This window comes from Somniosus microcephalus, unplaced genomic scaffold (assembly GCF_052327205.1).
Source record: "Somniosus microcephalus isolate GS21.2 unplaced genomic scaffold, FLI_Smic_1.0 unresolved_chr2, whole genome shotgun sequence".
NCBI classification, from domain to species: Eukaryota; Metazoa; Chordata; class Chondrichthyes; order Squaliformes; family Somniosidae; genus Somniosus; species Somniosus microcephalus.
In genome coordinates this window covers 69,768,754-69,794,367 of record NW_028225180.1, presented here as the reverse complement: position 1 = coordinate 69,794,367, position 25,614 = coordinate 69,768,754, and the positions used below count along the sequence as shown (strand labels likewise).

The window sequence follows — 25,614 nt, the reverse complement described above, 5'->3', positions numbered from 1 at the left end:
TGAATTTTAAATGTGAGGTGAGAGTTGTGGAATAAAGTGAGATGCTCAAAGGAGGAGAAAGTGGCGGAGGAGTAGCGGGACAGACCAAGGTGTGATTGGGTGATGAGACTGCCCATGGCGTCTGGGCGGGGCTAGTGGTGGAAGGTATAGCCAGGCGCGGAGGCTTCATTTAAGGGTAAAGCGTCATCACCCCTCAGCCAAGTTTTCATCAGGTCCATGATGTCGATGCAGTCATCCACGATAAGCTCATGGATGGCAAGGACCTTGTTTGCAGCAGAATGGACATTCTGGAGGGAGATGGGGTGAGGTTCGGTGATGGCTGACCCACTGCCAGCGTCCACAGGGTCAGCGCATTGAGGGGTGAGTTGGATAGGATGGAGATTGACAAGATTAGCCCCCAGCAGGCGGGCTGGGCGGAAGGTTGGCGAAAGAATAGGATAATACAGTGGGGGTTGCTGCGCGTGAGGAGGTGCCATGTTGGGCCGTTTGGAGAATGCCAAGAGAGGCACAGAGGGAAGCTGTAGACTTATCTAAGAGGGAGTCAAACCTGGGACGGCAGCAGGAGAGTAGGATAGTCGAAGAGTAATGAAGGGTTAATGTAGGGATTTGGAAGGGCAGTGTATCTGAGAGAGGAGAGATGAAAGGAAGCATAATGACAGGAGAGAGTGATCGGGGCGGGATGGAGAGAAAAGGAAAAAGAGCGAAACAAGTGGCAATAGAAATTAACTGCTCAGGTCAGCAGCACCAGCCAACATGCACACGCAAGATCAGCAGGACTCACTGGATTTCACTGGGCAGCTGTTTGTGTCACACCTGATGTGGAGAGTTGATTGTAACACTCGGGAAATGCTCGATCCCGGAGCTAACAACTGGTGTACCGATGGGGGAGGAGGGACTTGACATCATGTTTAACAAGGCAACGCTCTCCTCATTTTAATATTTCCATCTAACCCTCCTGTTAATATATTTATTACAGAGCATCAGAATCCAGGAACGCCTGTCAACACCATGGCTGAAGGTCCAGATTGGGAGGAAGATATTTTAACGATCAGGAGCCTGAGCATAGACACAGGTAGGTTCACAAAATACTTTAATCTACAATTTCTGTCCCGACAGAAGGTCCAGATCAAGTGCCTTAACTTGCAGCTCACACAGGAAAAGGGAACAGGACAGGGGCTGAATACAAAGAGGGAAGTGAGTGAACACCTTGAGAGACATCGCAGTCACGGGTGGAGGGAGCCCCTGAGTACTGGAACTGTCCAATAGATGCCTGGTATTGAGGGCCGTAAGGTGGACGGAGACAGTGACTCAGAGGAGGGTCTTCCTGAGCAACAGTGAGGGAGCAGGGGGCCACCCAGTGGGGTGGGGGTGAGAGGCTGGTGGGGAACAAAAATAGAATAGCGATAGTGGTGGGAGATTCTATAGTCGGGCACGGACAGAATCGTCTGCAGCCCTGAGCAGGTTCCGAATGGTAAGATGCCTCCCTGGTGCCAGGGAGAAGAGCATCCTGGAAAAGATGGGAACATCTCTGGGAGGGAAGGAGAGCAGAAATTACCCATGGTCGGAATCAGTTCCACGGATAGAAATAAGTTTATAGAGGGAATATTGAGACTGAGGCACTAGACTAAAGACAAGGCCTCAAGGTGGTGATCTCTGGATTGTTTTGCACTGGGCCGCTTAATGACAGAAATATGAGGCAGGTCAATCTGAGACTGCTTGGCTGGAGCAGGAGGGAAGGGTTCACGTTCTTGGGGCACTAGCGTGAGTTCAGGGAGAAGGGAAGGTTCGGCTGCAATCTGAACCCACCAACAACGGTTTTACAGAATAGGTGAGTGGAGCAGTGGGAAGTATCACCTGATATGACTAGGGTGGGAATTATCCGCATCTGAGACTAGAAAGCAGAATTAATAAAATTGTTGGAGCTGAAACAGAATATGTATGAAATAGTGAAAAATTATTAGCAGGAAAACGGAAGGTTGTTTTCGAGTAGTGAGAGATGAAGTGACTTGGTGTTTTATAAAAAAAAAAAATGTAAATAAAAAAGGGTCAACATTCCAAAGAATTGGATTTAGGATTGACTGTTGTATGTAAATGTACAAATCATTCCAAAGATATTTGGAAAGTCAGACGCAATTGATAGGACAGGGCCAGGGATTTTGCTGGACTCAGACATGTTCCTGGTCATAACATTTTCAGGAGAGAGAAAAATCATTGTGGATGCCAGAATTAATAAAGGACAGCACTAGAAGAACAACAAAGCACTTGGATTTCGACAGCATCTTTAACATAGTAAAATGTCCCAAGGCGCTTCACAGGAGCATTATCAAACACAATGGCTCAGAAATTAGGGTCTCCACGGGTGAGTATGCGCTGGGTACTCACGCGTGGGCCCGATGGAAGTGCCGGTTTCCTGCATGCACGGCGCATGCGCGGGAAACCGGCACTTCCGTTCCTCTGAAAGCAGGGGTTCAGAGGTCGAACGCGTGCGCGGGGGAGTCTGCGCGTGCACTTTGAACTTACGGTTTTTTTACAGGTTTCTCCGGGAGGGTAAGTCTTTAGAATTTAGAAATGTAAAAAGCAGGCAAAAGGCCTGCTTTTTACAAGGTAAGTGGTCAATTAATTAAAATTAAAACATTTTTCCACAAGTTTATTATTTTTAAATACTTTAAAGCAAGGTAAGTTTATTTTTAGCCCTGTTAGAATATAAAATTATTTTTTTCAAATTTAAATTATTGTTTAAAATAGTTATTTAATGTAATTTATAGTTTATTAAAGTGTGATTTAAAAAAAAAAAAAAAAAAAATTATTTTGAAGGTTTACTGCTATTTTGGGGCCGTAGTATTTATAAGTCTTGACAGGTCTTCCTGTCAATTCTTATGAATGGAGCATTCTTTGCTCCGATTGGCTGCCCATGGCCCACATGATCCCAGGGGAGGCATCGAACTAACTGCGCCCCTGGGACAGGCAAGCACTGCGCGCCGGCAGCTGGGCCAGGCCCTGGATCGGAATTCCACGGGGCCCGACAGCTCAACTGCCGGCGTGCAAGGTAAGTGCAGGTTGGGGGCTTACACCAGCTGGAAGCCCCCGACCCGAATTTCTGGGCCATTGTGACACCGAGCCACAGAGCGATATTAAGACAGGTGAACAAACGCTTCTTCAAAGAGGTAAGTTTTAAGGAGTGTCTCAAAGGATGAGAGATATTTTGAACACAAGGATGTTCCTGTAGCTATATTAAGATAGAATCTGTGCATTTTAAAAGAAAATAGTGCAAAGGCACTATTACACATTTTGAATAATTCATTCAAAAAAGGTGTCCTGCCAGAGGACTAGCGGATGGCTAATGTTATACATATATTTAAGAAGGGGGATCAAAAATATGTAGGAAACTATAGACCAGTCAGCATAACATCAGTAGTAGGAAAAATAATGGAATCCGTACTAAAAGAGAAAATAGAAAAACATCTAGAAACCAAAAATATAATAATGAATAGTCAACATGGATTTCAAACGGGAAACTCTTGCTTGACCAGCTTCATTGAATTCTTTGAAGAGGGAACAGAGAGAGTAGACAGGGGTAATGTAGTAGATGTAACATATCTAGATTTCTAAAACACCTTTTGATAAGGTACCACATAATAAACTAATGTATAAAGTGAGAGCATGAGGATGTGGGGGATACGTAGCAGAATGGATTGCTAGGTGGCTGCAAGACAGAAATCAGAGAGTAGGGATAAAGGGTAGCTATTCAGTGTGGCAGAAGGTGGATAGTGATGTTCCACAAGAACAGTGCTGGGACCACTGTTGGTCACCATTTGTATTAACGATTTAGAGTTTGGAATCAAAAACACAATTTCTAAATTTGTGGACAACACCAAATTGGGAGGGATAGTCAATACTGAGGAGGAGTGCAATAAATTACAGGAAGACATTAATAAACTTGCAGAATAGGCATGTCATTGGCAAATTAATTTCAACCTAGATAAGTGTGATGTATTACATTTTGGTAAGAAAAGTAAGGAGGTCACATATCTTAGAAAATAAGAGAATATATGGGGTAGAGGAGCAAAGGGATCACCGAGTACAAATACACAAATCATTAAAACTTACATCGCAGGTCAATAAGGCCATAACAAAAGCAAACCAAGCACTAGGTTTTATTTGTAGAGGGATAGAATTGAAAAGTAGAGAAGTTCTGCTTAGCTTGTGTTGAACCTTGGTTAGACCACACTTGGAGCACTGTGTATAGTTCTGGCCATATTATAGAAAAAGCATAGAGGCACTGGAGAAGGTGAAAAAAGATTTACAAGGATGCTACCAGAACTGCGAGGTTATACCTTCCAGGAATGTTTGAACAGGCTGGGTCTCTTTTTTTCTCCTGAAAAGAGAGGGTTGAGGGTGACCTATTAGAAGTATTTAAAATTATGAAAGGTTTTGATACAGTAAACAGAGTGTTTCCACTTGTGGGGAAGAGTAAAACTAGAGGCCATCAATATCAGATAGTCACCAAGAATTCAAATAGGGAATTCAGAAGAAACATCTTTAGCCAGAGAGTGCTGCGAATGTGGAATTCGCTACCACAGGGAGTGGTTGAAGCGAATAGTATAGATGCATCTAAGGGGAGGCTTGATAAGTCTTTGAGGGAGAAGGGAATCGAGGGTTATGCTGATAGATGGATGGGAGGAGGCTCGAGTGGAGCATAAATGGACTGGTTGGGCCAAATGGCCTGTTTCTGTGCTGTATATTGTTTGTAATTCTATGTAATCCACATGTACTCCGTTAAGCAATAAGAAGGGAAATAGTAATGTTCCCCCTAATTTCTTTTGCGTGCGGGGCCCATTCACAATTTTGTGCATGTGCCAAATCTACCACAGAAAAGCGGGTAAGCGGCCTGTGCGGGATCTCCAGACAGCTGTGCGGTTGTGCAGCTTAGCGGGAATGTTGCAGTGGAGGTGAGATAGAGGGGGAGCTGGGGGAAACTCGTGGAGGGTGAAGGTTTGGGGAGATACAAAATATTTCCTTTGATGGTGGAAGTGAAAATGTTGATGTACTGAAGGAGGAGGATGTGGGCCCATAGTTAGAGATCACTGTAGCGAAGGATTTGGATCTGAGTAAAATAGCCGAGGTGGATAAGTCACTGGGCCCAGAGATAATGCACCCCAGGCTGTTAAAGGAAATCAGAGGGGAGATAAAAGGGACTCTGACCACAATTTTTCAATCCTCATATAATATCAGAAAATACAGGTGGACTGAGAGAGTCCAAACAATGTCTCTCTTAAAATGGGGAGAGAGGATCAGCAGGTAAACAATTAGCCTGTTATTGGTGAGCAAGCTGTTCCAATCTGTAATTCCAGGTCGAATTAGTGAACATTTAGAGATAAAGGGGAGGCTGGAACAGATTAGCTGTAGAAAGTTGTATTTGGTAAATTTGATGCAGTTTTCTGAGACGTGTCTGTATAGATCTGATATAGAGAGATCCATCACCCATGTGCTTTCTGACCTACATTGGCAACACTTCAATTTAAAAATTGTCATCCTTGTTTTGAAATCCCTCCATGGCCTCGCCCGTCCCTATCTCTGTCACCTCCTCCAACCCCAAACCATCGCGATCTCTGCGATCCTCCAATTCTGGCCTCTTGCACCCCCCGCCACCCCCGATTTTAATCACTCCTCCATTGGTGGCCATGCCTTCGACTGCCCTAAAGTCTGGAATTCCCTCTCTCGCTCCCTTAAGACGCTCCTTAAAACCTACCTCTTTGACCAAGCTTTTGGTCACCTGTCCTAATATATGGCCGGATTCAAATTGTGTTTGTTAACGCTCCTGTGAAGTGCCTTGGAACGTCGTATTACGTTGAAGACGCTATGTAAATGAAAGCTGTTGTTGTGCAGACTGTAATCTTGCCTCATCAACCCGATAAGTCGGAGATCTGGCTATTCCACCCAGCCAGGATCATTGCTGTACATCATCTCATTTGGATCCTGCAGATACTTTACAGCACATTCAGCTCGTCCGCAACCTTTTGCCGGGCGAGCTACAGCGCCATCCTGTGGGCCCCCACGCCCTAGAGTACTCTGCCCGCCATCCTGTGCCAGACACGGTGCACTGTCATCCTGTGGGTGGGGCTGGGTCTGTGTATTGTCAGTGTCGGGCTGGGTGAGTGGTATGTTTCTGTGGGACTGCATCAGTGGGGTGTCTGTGTGGGGCTGGGTCAGCGTGGTGTCTGTGTGGGGCTAGGTCAGTGGGGTGTCGGTGTAGGGCTGGGTCAGTGGGGTGCCGGTGTGGGGCTGGGTCACTGGCGTGTCGGTGTGGGGCTGGGTCAGCGTGGTCTGTGTGGGGCTAGGTCAGTGGGGTGTCGGTGTGGGGCTGGGTCAGTGGGGTGTCGGGTGTGGGGCTGGGTCAGAGGGGTGTCGGTGTGGGGCTGGGTCAGTGGGGTGTCGGTGTGGGGCTGGGTCACTGGCGTGTCGGTGTGGGTCTGGGTCACCGGCGTGTGGGTGCGGGGCTGGGTCAGTGGGGTGTGGGTGCGGGGCTGGGTCAGTGGGGTGTCGGTGCGGGGCTGGGTCAGTGGGGTGTCGGTGCGGGGCTGGGTCAGTGGGGTGTCGGTGCGGGGCTGGGTCAGTGGGGTGTCGGTGCGGGGCTGGGTCAGTGGGGTGTGAGTGTAGGGCTGTGTCAGTGGGCTGTGGGTGTGGAGCTGGGTCAGTGGGGTGTGCGGCTGAGTCAGTGGGGTGTCGGTGCGGGGCTGGGTCAGTGGGGTGTGGGCGCGGGGCTGGGTCAGTGGGGTGTCGGTGCGGGGCTGGGTCAGTGGGGTGTGCGTGCGGGGCTGGGTCATTGGGGTGTGGGGCAGGGTCAGTGGGGTGTTGGTGCGGGGCTGGGTCAGTGGGGTGTCGGTGCGGGGCTGGGTCAGTGGGGTGTCGGTGCGGGGCTGGGTCAGTGGGGTGTCGGTTCGAGGCTGGTCGGTGGGGTGTGTGCGCGGGGCTGGGTCGGTGGGGTGTGGGTGTGGGGCTGGGTCAGTGGGGTGTGGGTGCGGGGCTGGGTCAGTGGGGTGTGGGTGCGGGGCTGGGTCCGTTGGGTTTGGGTGCGGGGCTGGGTCAGTGGGGTGTGGGTGCGGGGCTGGGTCAGTGGGGTGTGGGCGCGGGGCAGGGTCAGTGGGGTGCGGGGCAGGGTCAGTGGGGTGTGGGTGCGGGGCAGGGTCAGTGGGGTGTGGGGCAGGGTCAGTGGGGTGTGGGTGTAGGGCTGGGTCAGTGGGCTGTGGGTGTGGAGCTGGGTCAGTGGGGTGTGGGTGTGGGGCTGGGTCAGTGGGGTGTCGGTGTGGGGCTGTGTCAGTGGGGTGTAGGGCTGGGTCAGTAGGATGGATGGACAACAGCTTGTAAATTATACAGGGTCAGTGAGAGGGGAAGCTCCTGGTTTCAGAGCCTCACTGGAAAGAAACGATGGCCCAGATATTCTGATCCCTATGGGTGGGTACGTGCTGTGTACCCACCTGTAAGGACATTGGAAATGCCAGTTTCGGGCATGCACGGCGCATGCGCCGAAAACCGTTATTTCCGATCTGTCACTGTTAAGTATGTGTATTGTATTGAACAATTAACACAAAGACTTAAACGTATAACTCAAACAGGTCTTTACTGGTTGGAGGTAGGGACTAGACGTAGGTCTTTACTTCATGCCCACAGGCGGGAACTGAGGGGAGATCAGTACCCACAGTACTATTTATACCCCTATGGCCAGGAGTGGTACTGCGTATCACTACGCCCAACAAGTAGTGCAGTCCTGTCCATAGGTTCAAAGTAGCACACATATTACATACACAACATTCCTCCCTTCCTAGCTTTACAGTCATCTCCCCATTTAACATAACGTAATAACATATATACATATATAACTTCAGGTTTACATAACAGAATAACATAGATACATAGATAACTTCATGTCAAAACAGATCACAGATTCAGTCTCTGCGGAAAACAGTTCACAGATTCAATCTCTGTGGTGGAGTCGGTTCACGTTGCTGGAGTGACTCATTCAATAGTCCTTCCATGGATTTAACAGTTTGAACTTCCGAACTGAATTGGCTCCGTTCGGAGGGACCACGTGTGTGATCTGGTAGAGGTAATAATGGTTCAGATGGGTCATCTTCTGTTTTGACTTTTCCTTTTCTGCTTCTTGGAGACTCTCTGGGCTCCACTGTCAGCTGCCAGCTGCATGCGCAGTTCCTCCTTCTCTCCCTCCTTTTTCCGTAGTAGAGCCGCCACCTCCCGATGTTCCGTAGACTTTCGGTGCTCCTCCATGATTTCTGTATGGTGGGAGTCGAAGTTACAAGTTGGGCAGGACAGGACATAGTAATATTCGGTGTCGTCCTGATCTAGGCCAGCGAGAGGGTCTTCTATTTCCTCCATACCCAGCTGGGCGTTAGCCAGCTTTTGTTCCAAGTCCAGACATCTTTCCTGAAGAGACTTCTTCATGCGTACCTCTTCATCCAGCTTTTTCTGGGCTTTCAGCAAGTCGTTTACTAATGACCTCATTTGAGATTTTACTACTTCCACTTCTTTTGGAGATTGATTGATCGGACTATTCAATTCCTCTACCGGAGCAGCTGTTTCAGCGGTCTGTTGTTCTACGTTGACGTGAGTCAGCGTACTTTTGGCATCCAAGGGCTGCTCTGTTGCAGTCATCTCAGTCTGTGTTGCCACCTCAGCTCTTCCAATAACCTTTGAGAGCTCCGAACCCCTTTCGTTTGAATATTGAAGTTCATGTTCAAGTTTTTCCCATTTCAGAGTCCTGTCCTTCAGCATATGCAGGAGTTGGCTGACCGTTAACTCCTCTGACATCAGACGTTTTGTGTGCTCCTGCTCCATTTTCTCCATCAGCTGCTTCTGTTGTCTTTCCAGATTCTCCAACTCTATATCAAAGAACTCTTTCGTTGCATTCAACTCTTGCTCAAAACGGCGAAGCATTTGTTCTAATTGCTGTTGTAGTTTGAAATGGAGTTGAGTTCGAGCCCGGTGTCCCTCAGAAATGGGCACATCAGTAGACTTGCCAGACTCAGAATCCACAGTTAAACTATGTTGTTGTTGCTCAGTGGAATTCTGTGCTGAAACTTTGTCTTTTGCACCTGAGTTGGGCTTACCATCATCCGTTCCAGAGTCTGGGCCGACTATCTTCACCGAGTTCTCACTCGTTATTGTTTGTAGGAAATGCCAGTCCATATTCATTTTCCTAATCCACTCCCGTCCTAGTAGTGGAGGACCTCCTTCAGATATCACATATAAGTCCATTATTTGACTGTCTTCGCCCTTGTGGACCACTGCAACCTCTATTTTCCCGATGGGGTACACTCTTTGCCCCGTGTATGTTTTCAATATAATCCCCGTATCCTGTAGGGGAATATGTTGGAATAACTTTCCGTAATCTTTCTTATTTATGACCGTCAATGCCGATCCAGTGTCCAATTCCAGTTTTACTTGGACTCCTTCTATCTGAAGAGTGACCCAAATTGTCTGGAGGTCTGCACCCTTACCAGCGTTGAGTACTCTTAAGCTAGCCAGTTCATTACAGCTTAAGCTAGCCAGTTCATTACTGCTAGCGTCTGAATCGGACTCCTGTTCGGTCACCTTGTGTACCTTTGCGTATTTTCCTTGCGGTGACTTCTTGTTGCTGGTCTTCTTCCCTGACCTGCATACTCTAGCTATATGTCCAAGCCTACCACAAGTTCTACATTCTTGGTTTTTAAACCAACACTGGTTCTGATCATGCGTTGTCTTTCCACAACGATAACATTTGCCAGAACTCACACCCAATTTGTGTGCACTGAGCTCCGGTGACCGTAGCTGCATTACTGCCGTGCCTCTCGCTGCGGCTTCGTATGCTGCTGCCATAGTGACCGCCTTCTCAAGCGTCAGCTCATTCTCCTCGAGCAGTCGCTTTTGTGTATCCTGTTTAAATAAACCACACACAAATTTGTCTCGAAGTGCCTCTGTCAGTCCCGTTCCAAACTGGCAATATTTCGCTAATTTACGCAATTCCAGCAAATAATCAGCATTGCTTTCATGCTGTAGCTGCCTTCTGTCGTAAAATTTAAATCGTTCCGCTAGCATCAGCGGCGTGGGGTTTAGATGATCTTTCAGGACAGTAACAATCTCATCGAACGTCTTATCCGCCGGTTCATCTGGTGATAACAGGTGTTTCAATTGCCCGTATGTCTTCGCACCCATTAAATTTAATAATGTTAGAGCTTTATCTTGGTCATGAATTTTATTGGCCTTACAATAATTTTTTACTCTTTCAACATATATGGCCCAATCTTCGAGGTCACTATCAAAGGTGCTAATATTCCCGCGTTTAGGCATTGTAGATTTGCAATTTCTCAGATTTTATTTTGTTTACTTGTTATCAAAGATGGCGGCTTCCCGCTCTTGCCGTCGTCCTCCGCCCACAAAATGGCGGTTTTCCCACGCTTGGCGGTCTTCACCCGTCCCCCGACGCCGTCTCCCTTTAGCCCCCGAGTGCGGCCCTTATCTTTGGTTCCGATCGCTGGCCCGCGCTGCGCCTCGCACTTGAAGCGGCTCCCGGCCTCTGGCTCACCCGCTCGCGCGTTTCACCGCGGCTCTTATCAGGGATTGCGATCGCCCTTATCTTCTCCAACTTCCCCAGCCCTGTCTTTGCAGCCAACACTGCACGGCTTACCCCACCACCTAGGTTGAACAAGGAAACTGCAGAAAGACTTCTGTCAGTCGCTGGAAGCTGTCAGGATGTTTGCTGCACTCCAGTGCTCAGTCGCTGATGGAGGCTTCAGAGTCCTAAAGCCTGTCGCTTCTAGTGGGGTGGTGATGTTTGAAACCTCTCTTCAACTGCCGCAGGGTAAGAACCTGACTCGTCACCAGTGTTAAGTATGTGTATTGTATTGAACAATTAACACAAAGACTTAAACGTATAACTCAAACAGGTCTTTACTGGTTGGAGGTAGGGACTAGACGTAGGTCTTTACTTCATGCCCACAGGCGGGAACTGAGGGGAGATCAGTACCCACAGTACTATTTATACCCCTATGGCCAGGAGTGGTACTGCGTATCACTACGCCCAACAAGTAGTGCAGTCCTGTCCATAGGTTCAAAGTAGCACACATATTACATACACAACAGTCACGAATGTTCTTGACAAATCCTCCGGCTGCCTTGGAGAAGGGCCTCTGCAGGCGGATAGTTCCGCTTTTTAGAGACCCATCGCCCGCAGAAAACCCTTACCATTCTTACGCCTGTTAAAAGCAGGCGTAAGACTTGCTTTTACCAGAATAAGAGTTGAAAAAAGTAATTAAAAAAAAAATTCTTACCTTTTTTAAAGTATTTTTAAATGATAAGTAAGTTTATTTTTAGCCCCGTTAAAAAGAACTTTAATTTTTTTTTCAAACATTTAATTTTTGTTTAAAATATTTAATTTATATTGTAATTTCAAGTCATTTTAAAAATGTGATTTTTTTTTTAAAGTAAAGTTTTACTATGTTTTTGGGGTGATCTCCATTCATATATTTGACAGGTCTTCCAAGTGTATGTAGGGAGATTCCCTTTGATTGGCTCCCCATGGCCCACATGATCCCAGGGACGCTGCGAACTGCCTGCGCACCTGGGATACAAGTGCCCTGCGCACTCGGAGTTTGGAGAGGCCCAGGAGCTGAAGTGTGTGCGGCCCGGGAGCCCTCCGGTAAGTTCGTAGCTTTTTCCAGATCGCAGGCCTCCACAAGCGGGAGGCCTGCGATCGGAAAATATGGGCCGGTTTATTTAAGGGTAAGCTTGATAAACAAGAGGAGGAAAGGAATTGGAAGATTCTGCTGATCGGGTTAGATGAAGAGGGACGGGAGGAGGTTCATGTGGAGTATAAACACAGGAATGGACTGTTTCTGAGCTCTACATTCTATGTAATTCTCTATTAAAAAGGGAACTGACGGCGCTGCATTTTCTGAAGCAGTTTTGTAAGAGGAGAATATTGGAAGCTTTGCTCTAATTCTGTAGCCTGCAACAAGCAAACTCCTCCGATGGAACTGGGAGATTCCAGTTGCCCTGCCGGAGCACGTGGAATGTTTTGTGAAAGTGACATGAGTTTAACAGTCTCTGTAACATTAAACCACAAATGAGTCTTGTGTATTTCAGAGGAGAGAGTTTGATCAAAGGGATGTGCCCAGTTGACATGTGGGTGAAGAGTTAGACAAGTTTATCTCCATCTCCAGCCTCCCTTTCCCCTCAATGTTTTGTCGCTTCCCAAATCTCTGCCTTTTTTTCTCAAAACTCAATTGGAGAGATTCAAACGTGGAATTTTTGCTCCTGCCACAGCATTGAAATGACAAAAATCCAGGTCACAAATGAAACATAGTTTACCACGGTCACAGTCACAATCATTCCTCATTCTTCTCGACCTCTGCATTCTTTCACGCGGTCGAGCACAACATCCTCCAACGCCTCTCCTCCACTGTTTAGCTCAGTGGGACTGACCTCGCTTGGTTCAACTTTTACCCCTCCAGTCGTAGCCAGAGAATCTCCATCAATGGCTTCTCTTCCTGCTCCCGGACTGTTAACACTGGAGTCCCCCATTGATCGCCCCTCTCCCCCTCCTATTTCTCATCTACATGGAGACATTATCAGAAGACAAGAGATCAACTATCACATGCATGCTAACAACACTCTGTTCCACATCTCCACAACCTCTCTCCACCCATCCACTACCTCTGCTATCTCCCGCTGCTTGCCCGACATCCAGTCTGAGATGAGCTACATATTTCTCCAGTTGAACATTTGGAAGACCGAGGACATGGTCTTCAGCCCTCGCCATGAATTCTGTTCCCCCACCAATGATTCCATCCCCGTCCCAGGCTGTGTCTCGGATTGAAACAGACTGTTTACAACCTCAGCATTCGATTTAACGTCAAGCTGAGCTTCCGACTCGATATTCTCTCCATCACAAAGACCGCCTAAATCCAACTCTGTAGTATTATCCATCTTCGCCCCTGCATCAGCCCACCTGCTGCTGAAATCCTCATCCATTCTTTTATCACCCAGAGAGACTCTTTTTCCAGTGCTCTCTGGGCCACTTTACTCCTTTCACTCTCCGTAAACTTGAACACATCAAAAACTCTGCTCACCGATCACCCAGTCCTTACGAACCTACATTGGCTCCCGGTTCCTCAGCACCTCCAAATTAAAACTCCCATCCTTGAGTTTAAATCCCTCCATGGTCTCATCCCTCGCTCTCTCTATAACCACCTCCAGACCTACAAACCTCAACCCCTCTATTCCTCTTACTCTGGCCTCTTGTGCATTTTACCCTCTCCTCCCACCATCTATGCCGGCTGTGCCTTTGGCGGTCCCGGCTCAGTGCTTATCAATTCCCCACCTAAACCTCTCCTCCTCCCTCCTCTTTTAAGACACTCCTAAAACTCACTTATCTGACCAGCCTTCCTTCTACCCCCTTTATTCAGCGTCCACCTTTTATCTGATTCAGTTTCTGTGAAGCGCCTTGCGATAGTTTTAGATGTTAAAAGCGCTGTAGAAATGTAAGACGTTGTTATCTGTTTATTGTACCCGTGTCAGTGTGAGTGACACAGCAGATAACTGAATCTTAAAAGGTCTCAAACTTGGTTGTAACTTAATTCTGGAGAATAACTTCAGCTATATTTTGGGAAAAAATACTGACCCTAGACAGAATCACTTTTACATTTTCCCAGTGGGGAAAGGAAAGGACGCTGACTGAGAGTTTGATTGGACACATACACAGCGAGACACGCGCACAAGTGGAGAATATTCACTGTAAAACAGCAGTCAAATCTACCACACATAGTAGTGATAATGGGATAGTAATAGTGAAAAGGGCAGCGACGGGGAAGAATGTCTGAAGTGTGTTCAGGAGAACTTTCTTGATTCGTATGTTTCCAGCCCAACGAGGAAGGAGGCATTGCTGGATCTGGTTCTGGGGAATGAAGTCGGTCAAGTGGAGCAAGTGTCGGTAGGGGAACATTTAGCGAACAGTGATCACAGTATCATAATGTTTAGATTAGCTAGTGAAAAGGACAGGGTGCAATCTAGAGTAAAAAAATATTTAATTGGCGGAAGGCTAATTTCAGTGTGTTGAGAATGGATGGGTAAATTGGAATCAAATATTGGCAGGCAAAATTGTGATCGAACAATGGGCTGCTTTTAAAGAGGAGATGGTTCTGGTACAGTCGAGGTACATTCCCACAAGGGGAAAAGGTAGGGCAACCCATCTCAGAGCTCCCTGGATGACGAAAGAGACAGAGTAAGATGAAGCAGAAAAAGGATGTCACGTTGAACCAGGCTGAATATAGAAAGTTCAGAGGGGAAGCGAAAAGGAAATAAGAGGGGCAAAGAGATAGTATATGAGAATAAACTGGGAGGTACCATAAAAGGAAATCCAAAAGTCTTCTATTGGCATATAAATAATAAATGGGTAGTAAGAGGAGGGGTGGGGCTGATTAGGGACCAAAATGGAGACCTATACTTGGAGGCAGAGGGAATGGCTGAGTTACTAAACGAGTACTTGGCATCCATATTCATCAAGGAAGAAGATGCTGCCAAAGTCATAGTGAAAGAGTAGGTAGTTGAGATACAGGATGGGATAAAATTTGATAAGGAGGATGTACTAGAGAGGCTGGCTGTACTTAAAGTAGATACGTTACCAGGACCGGATGGGATGCATAATAGAATGCTGTGGGAGGTAAGGTTGGAAATTGTGGCGGTACAGGCCATAATCATCCAATCCTCCTTGTATATGGGGCTGGTGCCAGAGGACTGAAGAATTGCAAATGTTACACCCTTGTTCAAAAAAAGGGTGTACGGATAAACCCAGCAACGACCGGCCTGTCAGTTTAACCTCAGTAGTGGGGAAGCTTTTAGAAATGACAATCCAGGACAAAATTAACAGTAATTTGGACAAGTATGGATTAATTAAGGAAAGCCAGCACAAATTTGTTAAGGGCAAATCGTGTTTAACTAACTTGATTGAGTTTTTTGATGCGGTAACAGAGAGGGTTGATGTGGTGTACATGGACTTCCAAAAGGTGTTTGATAAAGTGCCACATAATAGGCTTGCCAGCAAAGTTGAAGCCCCTGGAATAAAAGGGACAGTGGCAGCCTGGATATGAAATTGGCTAAGTGACAGGACACAGAGAGTAGTGGTGAACGGTTGTTTTTCGGACTGGAGGAAGCTATACAGTGGTGATCCCCAGGGGTCGGTACTAGGAGCACTACTTATCTTGATATATATTAATGACTTAGACTTAGGTGCACAGGGCACAGTTTCAAAATTTGCAGATGACCCAAAACTTGGAATTTTACTGAACAGTGAGGAGGATAGTAATAGACTTCAAGAAGACATAGACAGGCTGGTGGAATGGGTGGCCACGTGGCAGAAGAAATTTATTGCAGAAAGTAGCGAAATTATACATTTTGATTGGAAGAATGAGGAGAGGCAATATAAACTAAAGGGTACAATTCTAAAGGGTATGGCTGAACAGAGAGACCTGGGGTATACATGCAGAAATCGTTGAACATGGCAGGGCAGGTTGAGAAAGCGGTTTTTAAAAAAAAAAAACATACGGGATCCTGGGCTTCACAAATAGAGGTATAGAGTTCATTTATTACAGAGATGTGGTTACAGGATTTTCAGACGGGATAGAGAGGGTGGTACAACGGGAGGCGGGGTCACGGTATTGATTAAAGAAACTATTACAGCTGTGAGGAGGGATGTTCTGTTGGAGGGATCACTAAACGAGGCTATATGGGTCGAATTGAAAAACAAAAAAGAGGCGAGCACACTGCTGAGAGTGTACTACAGACCCCCAAACAGTGAGAGGGAAATAGAGGAAGAAATATGTGGACAAATTTCTGAAGTGCAAAAGCTATAGGGCAGTAATAGTAGGGAATTTCAACTACCCCAATATTAACTGGGATAAAATTAGTGTGAAGGGTATTAAAGGTACAGAATTCCTAAAATGCATCCAGGAGAACTTTTTTAACCAGTATGCAGCAAGCCCAACAAGAGTGGGTGGTTCTGTACGTAGTTTGAGGGAATGAAGCTGGACACAGAGAAGGCGTAGCAGTTTTGGTGCTAGTGTACTGGTCTCGCTAGACGTGCTCCTATCTAGTTCTCCAGCAAGTTAAACACTTATTCAAATAATTCCTCGAGAAGCCGGTTTGCTGTTTTGAAGCTTTACTTGAACAAATTTGTGAAAGTGTAAACAAAGGCAAAGTATGTTTTGTACATAGAACTGAGTACTGTACATTAGATGTTACATAAGATACTAGCTGGGGGGGCCCGGCGTTGCCTAGGCTTTTTTGTAGAAAGGCAGTTTACAGGGCCGCGCGGTTGACGGCCGGCCGCTGCCGCTCCCCCGCTCTGTGTCTCGGGCCGAGCGGTTGTCAGGCCCGACCCGAGTGAGCCCAACTCACCTCCCGCTCCGGCGGGCCGGGAGCGGGATACTGTGCCGGAGCCGCAATGTGGGGGTTTGTTGTGCTGGTGCTGTTGCTGTCGGTATGAAAAAAAGGCGGCGACGTTTCGGGAGGCTGCAGGATTAGGCCCGCCCACACATGGAATGAAACGCCCCCCCCCCGTGACGTACCGATTGGTCAACCATCAGGTCACTGAACTGTAGGATTGGTCAACCATCACGTCACTCAACGCTAATGAGCGGTAGGATTGGTCAACCGCTAATGAGCGGATTTTTGAACCTTTTTTGTATACTGTCGGAACAATCTTTGTCTGACCAAAAAGTAAATACGCCTATGATACTCCCCTGATCATCACTTTTCTTTTGATATAACATATGTGTAGATACGCTCTATAACTTTTGAGTGTATAGCGGACAGACAGACGGAGACTAATTGTATACTAACTAACATTTGAGCTGGACTTCTGTAAATACCAACTAATAACTTTTTATAAACAAGGTATTGTCAAATACTACACTGACAAAGTTGCTATCATGTTAACAAACAAGGATACTCACAGATAATGCGTCAGGCCTAGCATATGAGATGAGATGGCATAAGATTGAGATTCTCACATGGAATGCTCCATTACTCAGTAAGCTTCTTTCTGGGAAACTACTTCTGGGGTCAAACGGGAAGAAAGGTCAAATGACCTCTGCTGCATACTAACACTGCTATATGATAACTACCACCAGAGGGTGCTATATGCATGTAATAAGTCCAGACCAGCTAGTGACCATAATTCTGTTAGATTTAAGGTAGTTATGGAAAAGGACAAGGATAGACCAGGAATAAAAATTCTAATTTGGGGAAAAGCAAATTTTGCTAAGCTCAAAGGTGATTTAGCCATAGTGGACTAGAAACCGCTACTTGAAGGAAAATCAGTGTCAGAGCAGTGGGAGGCATTCAAGGAGGAGATCCGGAGGGTTCAGACCAAACATGTGCCCTTAAAGAAAAAAGGTGGGACTAACAAATCTAGAGCCCCCTGGATGTCTAGGGACACACAGGGTAGGATAAAGAAAAAAAGGGAGGCGTATGACAGATACAGAGGGCTAAATACTCCAGAATCTTTAGAGGAGTACAGAAAGTGCAGGGGTGCAATTATAAATGATAGCAAAGAGACAGCATGAAAAATTCTTGGCAAGTAAAATCAAAGAAAACCCAAAGATGTTTTATTATAAACTAGCTGGAGTGCCCGGTGGTGCCGAGGCTTTTTCGAGGGCATGTTGTTGGAAGAGAGAGAGCGACTGGGGGGGAAGAGAGAGCGCGACTGGGGGGGGGGGGAAGAGAGCGCGACTGGGGGGGGAAGAGAGAGCGCGACTGGGGGGGGAAGAGAGAGCGCGACTGGGGGGGAAGAGAGAGCGCGACTGGGGGGGAAGAGAGAGCGCGACGAGGGGGGGAAGAGAGAGCGCGACTGGGGGGGGAAGAGAGAGCGCGACTGGGGGGGGAAGAGAGAGCGCGACTGGGGGGAAGAGAGAGCGCGACTGGGGGGGGGAAGAGAGAGCGCGACTGGGGGGGGGGAAGAGAGAGCGCGACTGGGGGGGGAAGAGAGCGCGACTGGGGGGGGGAAGAGAGAGCGTGACTGGGGGGGAAGAGAGAGCGCGACTGGGGGGGGGAAGAGAGAGCGCGACTGGGGGGGGAAGAGAGAGCGCGACTGGGGGGGGAAGAGAGAGCGCGACTGGGGGGGGAAGAGAGAGCGCGACTGGGGGAAGGGGGGGTGACGGCCGATTGTGGCTGGCCGGGCCCGGTTGCCTTGGTAACCCTCCTCCCCTCTCCGCCTCCCGATCTCCGGGACCGGGCCTGGGCCTGAGCGGCTTGAGATGGCCGATTGCGGCTGGCGAGCCCAGTTGCCGGGGTAACCCTCTCCGCTCCCCCTCCCCTCCCGAGCACCCCCCACCCCCACCCCGCCGAATGAAGCGTGAGGAGCTTGCAGTGAGCCCAGCCAGCCTTTACCAAGATGGCTGGCCGCTGGTTCAGAATCGGGCCCAGTGGGGGGTGAGGTTAGGGAGGAGCTTGCCACAAAACAATTGCCTAGGGTCCAGCATAGCTGGCAACAGACGCCCAGGCTTCGAGGCCTACCTGCAAAAATGGGGAAAGGTAGGAAAATTAATGAGATTAGATAAAAGATTTGGAAAGTAATTGTTTTTAAAAAAAGTTAATGTGTTTTAAAAGCAACTTTTTTTTTTATAGACGCAGAAAGCGGGAAAAAGAAATGAAAAGTTTGGAATCAAGATGGCGGCGACCCACCTCGGTTCAGAACAATAAGGTCCGCCCCCACACGCACCGATTGGTCAATCGTCCTGTCACCGAAGCGTAGGATTGGTCAATCGTCCTGTCACTCGACTCTAGGAGGGCCCGCCCGCACGCGCGACGAACCCGCACCCGCCACGCTACGATTGGTCGACCGTACGATTGGTCAACCTTAATGTCACTCTGCTAATGAGCGGAATTTTGAACGTTTTTTGGATACCGCGGGCGCAGTTTTTGTCTCGCCGAAATAAATACGCTTATGACCGTTCCAGAATCGTAAGCTTTCTTTTGATGTAACGCACGTGTAGGTACGCTCTATAACTTTAGAGTGTATAGCCGGACAGACACACCGAAGGACAGAGAGACAGACAGATGTATACTGGTGCCCGGTGGTGCCGAGGCTTTTTCGAGGACATGTTGGAAGAGAGAGAGAGAGCGACTGGGGGGGGGAAAGAGAGCGAGCGACTGTGGGGGCGGGGGAAGAGTGAGCGACTGTGGGGGGGGGGAAGAGAGCGAGCGACTGTGGGGGGGGAAGAGAGCGAGCGACTGTGGGGGGAAGAGAGCGAGCAACTGGGGGGGAAGAGGGGGGGAGAGGGAGAGGAGGGGGGCGAGGGGGAGAGGAGGGGGGAGAGGAGGGGGGCGAGGGAGAGAGGGGGGGCGAGGGAGAGAGGGGGGGGCGAGGGAGAGAGGGGGGAGAGGGGGGGCGAGGGAGAGAGGGGGGAGAGGAGGGGGGCGAGGGAGAGAGGGGGGGGCGAGGGAGAGAGGGGGGAGAGGGGGGGGGAGAGGAGGGGGGAGAGGGGGGGGGCGAGGGAGAGAGGGGGGAGAGGGGGGGGCGAGGGAGAGAGGGGGGAGAGGGGGGGGCGAGGGAGAGAGGGGGGAGAGGGGGGGGCGAGGGAGAGGGTGGGGGCGAGGGGGGGGGAGAGGCGAGGGAGGGGGGGCGAGGGAGAGGGCAAGGGAGGGGGGGTGAGGGGGGTGAGGGAGAGGGCAAGGGAGGGGGGGTGAGGGGGGGGTTGCCGGGGAGGGGGAGGGAAGAGAGAGAGAGAGAAGGGGGGGAGGAGGAGGAGGGAGAGTGGGAGGAGGGGAGGAGTGTTTTGAGGGGGTCAGCGAAAGCAAAAAAAAAATTTTTTCAAAAAGAGGTGTTAAGATGATGGGAGGCCATCTTGAAAGTTTTTTAATGTTTTTAAAAAGCTGCCACGGAGATGGAACGTGCAGTCTGTGAAACCAACAGAAATTTTTTTTTTTTAAAGCTGCCACGGAGAAGGAACGCGCAGTCTGTGAAACCAACAGAAATTTTTTTAAATTTTTTTTTTATAAACGGGTGTTAAGAAGATGGGAGGCCATCTTGAAAGTTTTTTAATGTTTTTGAAAAGCTGCCACGGAGAAGGAACGCGCATTCTTGCTGAAAACACCAAAAGTTATTTGTTTTTAAACGGCTGTTAAGAAGATGGGACACCATCTTCATTGTGTTTTAATGTTTTAGACGTTGTGTTTTTACGTTTTACACATTAAAGAAAAAATAGCTCTTAACAAATAAACACACAGAAGGTGAGAATAAAGATGGCGGCCACTCACCTCAGTTCAGAACGATAAGGCCCGCCCACACACGCACTGATTGGTCGATTGTCATGTCACCGAAGCATAGGATTGGTCAATCGTCCTGTCACTCGACTCTAGGAGGGCCCGGCTGCACATGCGACGAACCCGCCCCCGCCACGCATTGATTGGTCGACCATCGGGTTGGTCGACCGTACGATTGGTCGCCCTCAATGTCACTCTATGGTAATGAGTGGATAATGAGCGGAATGTTGAAGGTTTTTCGGATACCACGGGTGCAATTTTTGTCCGGCCGAAACGTAAATACGCTTACCATCGTTTTGGAACGGTGAGCTTTCTTTCGGCGTAACGCACGCGTAGGTACGCTCTGTAACTTTCGAGCGCATAGCCGGACAGACGCACACCCGAGGACAGACAGATCGACTTCTTTATTTATATATATATAGACTAGCTGGGGGGAGCCCGGCTTTGCCAGGGCTGTTTTGGGCCGGGCGGTTTAAATCTAGTGCCAGGCTTTGGGGCCCTGTCTGTGTCCCTTTGTGAAACAATGGCTGGCAGATCCCTGAGATGAAAACGATTAGTCCCGCCCACACACACACTTAATACCTTGAAAGATGAAAGTGAAAGTACTTATAAAACGTTTTTGGTAAATCTTGTGTTATTTTTAAAAGAGATACTAACTTTCAAAGTAGTTTGAGCTGGAAGCTGAAACAATGGCTGCCAGATCCCCGAGATGAAAACGATTAGTCCCGCCCACACACACACACACTGATTGGTCAACCATCAGGGGAGCTTACTGTAGGATTGGTCAATCGTGACGGCACAGGATTGGTCGAACCTTGACGTCAGTCAATCAATGCTAGCAGATAATGAGTTTAATTTTGAAGGTTTTTCGCATAAGGCGCGAACAATTTTTGTCCGACCGAAAAGTAAATACGCTTACCAGCGTCCCGGAAGCGTAAACTTTCTTCGGAGGTAACGCGTGCGTAGGTACGCTCTATAACTTTGGAGCGCATAGCCGGACAGACGCACACCCGAGGACAGACAGAAGGACAGACAGATAGACAGACAGAAAGAAGCATCCGTTTATATATATATACTAGCTGGGGGAGCCCGGCTTTGCCAGGGCTGTTTTGGGGTGGGCGGTTTAAATCGAGTGCCAGGCTTTGGGGCCCTGTCTGTGTCCCTGTGTGAATCTGGTGCTGGGCAACATTTTAAATCGAGTCCCAGGCTTTAGGGTCCTGTCTGTGACCCTGTCTGTCTACCTTTTAAAAGCTTGAAAGATGAAAGTGAAAGTACTTATAAAACGTTTTTGGTAAATCTTATGTTATTTTTAAAAGAGATACTAACTTTCAAAGTAGTTTTAGCTGGAAGCTGCAGTCAGAGCTGGTAGTGAAACAATGGCTGGCACATCCCTGAGATGAAAACGATTAGTCCCGCCCACACACACACCGATTGGCCAACCATCAGGGGACCGTACTGTAGGATTGGTCAATCGTGACGGCACAGGATTGGTCGAACCTTGACGTCAGTCAATCAATGCTAGTCGATATTGAGTTTAATTTTGAAGGTTTTTTGCATAAGGCGCGAACAATTTTCGTCCGACCGAAAAGTAAATACGCTTACGACCGTCCCGGAACCGTAAACTTTCTTCGGAGGTAACGCGCGCGTAGGTGCGCGGTATAACTTTCGAGCGCATAGCCGGACAGACGCACACCCGAGGACAGACAGACAGAAGGACAGACAGACAGATCGACCGATTTATTTATATATATAGAATATAGAAGAAGATATATATATATATATATATATATTGCGAGTAAGAGGATAACTAAAGAAAGGGTAGGGCCTATTAGAGATCATGAGGGTAGTCTGTGTGTGGAGGCGGGAAACATCGGTCGGGTTCTTAATGAATACTTTGCGTCTGTTTTCACAAAGGAGAGGGGCGAAGCAGACCTTGCTATCGGAGGAGAGGAGTGTGAAATATTAGATGAAATAAACATAGTGAGAGTGTAAGTGTTAAGGGGTTTAGCAGCTTTAAAAGTGGATAAATTCCCAGGCCTGGATGAAATGTATCCCAAGCTGTTAAGTGAAGCAAAAGAGGAAATAGCAGAGGCCCTGACCATCATTTTTCAATCCTCTCTGGCTTCAGGTGTTGTGCTGGAGGACTGCTAATGTGGAACCCTTGTTTAAAAAGGGAGAAAAGGATAGACCGAGTAATTACAGGCCAGTCAACCTAACCTTGGTGGTGGGAAAATTATTGGAAAGAATTGTGAAGGACAGGATAAATAATTTAGAAAGACATGGATTAATCAAGGATAGTCAGCACAAATTTGTGAAGGGAAGGTCGTGTCTGACAAACTTGATTGATTTTTTTAAGCAGGTAACAAGGAGGGTAGATGAGGGTAGTGCGTTTGATGTAGTGTATGTGGACTTAGCAAGGCTTTTGATAAGGTTCCACATGGCAAACTGGTCACGAAGTTAAAAGCCCATGGGATCCAGGACAAAGTGTCAAGTTGGATTCAAAACTGGCTAGGAAACTCATGGGGTTCCGCATGGCTCAGTACTAGGTCCCTTGCTTTTTGTGGTATATATCAACGATCTCGACTTGAATGTAGGGGGTATGATTTAGAAGTTTGCAGATGATACTAAAATCGGCTGTGTGGTTGATACTGAAGAAGGAAGCTGTAGACTGCAGGAAGATATCAATAAATTGTTCAGGTGGGCAGAACAGTGGCAAATGGAATTCAGTCTGGAGAAGTGTGAGGTAATACATTTGGGGAGGGCTAACAAGGAAAGGGAATACACACTAAATGGTAGGACACTGAATAGTGTAGAGGAACAAAGGACCTTGGAGTGCATGTCCACAGATCCCTGAAGGTAGCAGGCCAAGTAGATAAGGTGGTTAAGAAGGCATACAGAATGCTTGGCTTTATTAGCCATGGCATAGAATACAAGAGCAGGGGGGTTATGCTTCAACTGTATAAAACACTAGTTAGGCCTCAGCTAGAATACTGCGTGCAGTTCTGGTCACCACATTACAGGAAAGATGTGATTACACTAGAGCGGGTACAGAGGAGATTTACAAGGATGTTGCTGGGAGTAGAGAAACTTAGCTATGAGGAAAGACTGGATAGGCTGGGTCTGTTTTCCTTGGAACAGAGGAAGCTGAGGGGAGACTTTATTGAGGTGTATAAAATTATGAGGGGCATAGATAAAGTGAATAGAAAGGACCTATTTTCCCTTAACAGATGGGTCAAAAACCAGGGGGCACAGATTTAAAGTAATTGGTGGAAGGTTTAGAGGGGATTTGAGGGGACATTTCTTCACCCTGAGGGCTGTGGGGGTCTGGAACTCACTACCTGAAAGGGTGGTAGAGGCAGGAACGCTAACCACATTTAAAAAGTACTTGGATGCGCACTTGGGCTGCTCTAACCTGCAGGGCTACGGACCGAGAGCTGGGAAGTGGGATTAGGCTGGATAGCTCTTTGATTGCTGGCGCGGACACGATGAGCTGAAATGGCCTCCTTCCGTGCTGTAACTTTCTATGAAAAGCAAGGATGTTATGATGAACCTTTATATAAAAAAAACTGAGTCGGCCTCAAAGGAGTACTGAGTCCAATTCTGGGAACCGCACTTTAGGAAGGATATGAAGGCCTTCGAGAAGGTGCAGAGAAGATTCCAGGGATGAGGGACTTCAGTTACAAGAATGGACTGGAGAAGCTGGGGTTTTTCTTAGAGCAGAGAAGTTTGAGAGGAGAAATAACAACAGAAAACGCTGGAAAAACTCAGCAGGCCAGGACAGCATCCGTGGAGAGAGAAACAGAGTTAACAGTTCAGGTCGATGACCTTTCGTCAGAACTGGAAAAAAGCAGGAAATGGAAAGCAGGTTTAGGGGCTGGGAAAAGGGGGAGGGGATGAAAGAACAAAAGTTTGAGGGGAGATTTGATTGAGGTGCTCAAATTCATGAGGTGTCTCAACTAGGGTTGCAAAATTCTGGGAATTTTTAAAAGAGGAAACTTTCCATGGGAATTTTCGGGAATTTATGGGAATTTATGGGAATTTTGAGTTTTTTTGCACACTGATGGTTTTTGTCTCTGACCCTTATATTATCTTTGTCGTCAAAATAGACATACTGTTCCATACAAATAGAAGCAGGCTTTCAAAACTTTATTTAGGTTATAATTTTGAACTTTATTGAACCCCCACAAAAAAGACCCATCTAAAATAAAATAAAAAGAGCTTCAGCATATTTAGCCTGTAATTTGTCCTTATTTTGTCCCTTTGAGTCTTCTACTCATGAGTCTTCTGAGTCTTCTACTCCTCATTGCTCCTCCTGATTCTCTGACTCTGGTTCTGACGTGTCCATTTCCTCCTCTGTGTCAGTGTCTAGCTGTGTGGTGGACACTTCTGTATCTGGCTCAATAAGTTGTAGGTTTGCCCGGATAGCCAATATTGTATTATTATTTTGTATATTTTAAATTGAAGGACAACAGAGTTCAACAAGTAACAGGTTTATTTGGTATAAAGTTTGATTTACTTACTGCATCATCACAACATCAGCAGAAAACAAAATGCCTTCCCTCAGGCCCCCTAACCTGGATCTTAAAAAAACTATAGCAGTCTTACAGATGCCTGCAGGCCAATCACAATTCGATATGCAAATATTACAAATAGAGGGAGCTAATCGCTCATCCACTCATCCAACCAATCAGGACACATTTGTTCACAGTCACACACAAAAGTTGTAATTATTAAAACAAGCCAAGTAAGAACATAAACATATATTGATTAAGAAATTCCTTAATAATTAAGATTCCATCTCTGTTAGTAATTTTAAGAGAGGACCTGTGGGGAAAAAAAAGAAAGAAATACAAAAAAAACAATATCATGCTAGCATGTGCTTTTTTGGGCAAAATTCCCAAGCTAAACTTCCCGTGGAAAATTTCCGGAAATTTACCGGAAATTTACCGGAAACTTTCCACCCCTTTGCAACCCTAGTCTCAACAGAGTAGATGGAGAGAAACTGTTCCCATTGGCGGAAGGGTCGAGAATCAGAATACGGAGATTTACGATGATTGGCAGAAGAATCAACGGCGACATGAGGAAAAACTTTCTTACGTAGCGAGTGGTTAGGATCTGGAATGCACTGCCTGAAAGTGTGGTGGAGGCAGATTCAATCGTGGTTTTCAAAAGGGAATTGGATAAGTACCCAAAAGAAAAAAAAATGCAGGGCTACGGGAAAAGGGTGGGGGAGTGGGACTAGCTGAAGTGCTCTTGCAGAGAGTCGGCATGGGCTTGATGGGCCCAATGGCCTCCTTATGTGCT

At 47.4% G+C, this 25,614-nt stretch overlaps 1 protein-coding gene across 2 annotated transcripts in view; it reads left to right on the top strand.

The window, feature by feature from the left end:
* Positions 1–986: 986 nt before the first annotated feature.
* The window catches only part of LOC147092791 (NACHT, LRR and PYD domains-containing protein 3-like), an 80,056-nt gene continuing 55,428 nt past the window's right edge, over positions 987–25,614 (top strand). For both annotated transcript variants that reach the window (XM_085976047.1, XM_085976046.1), the window contains exon 1: positions 987–1,072. In XM_085976047.1, coding sequence (XP_085832173.1) covers positions 1,009–1,072 — 64 coding nt within the window. In that variant the 5' untranslated portion in view covers positions 987–1,008. The remainder of the gene's footprint in view (positions 1,073–25,614) is intronic.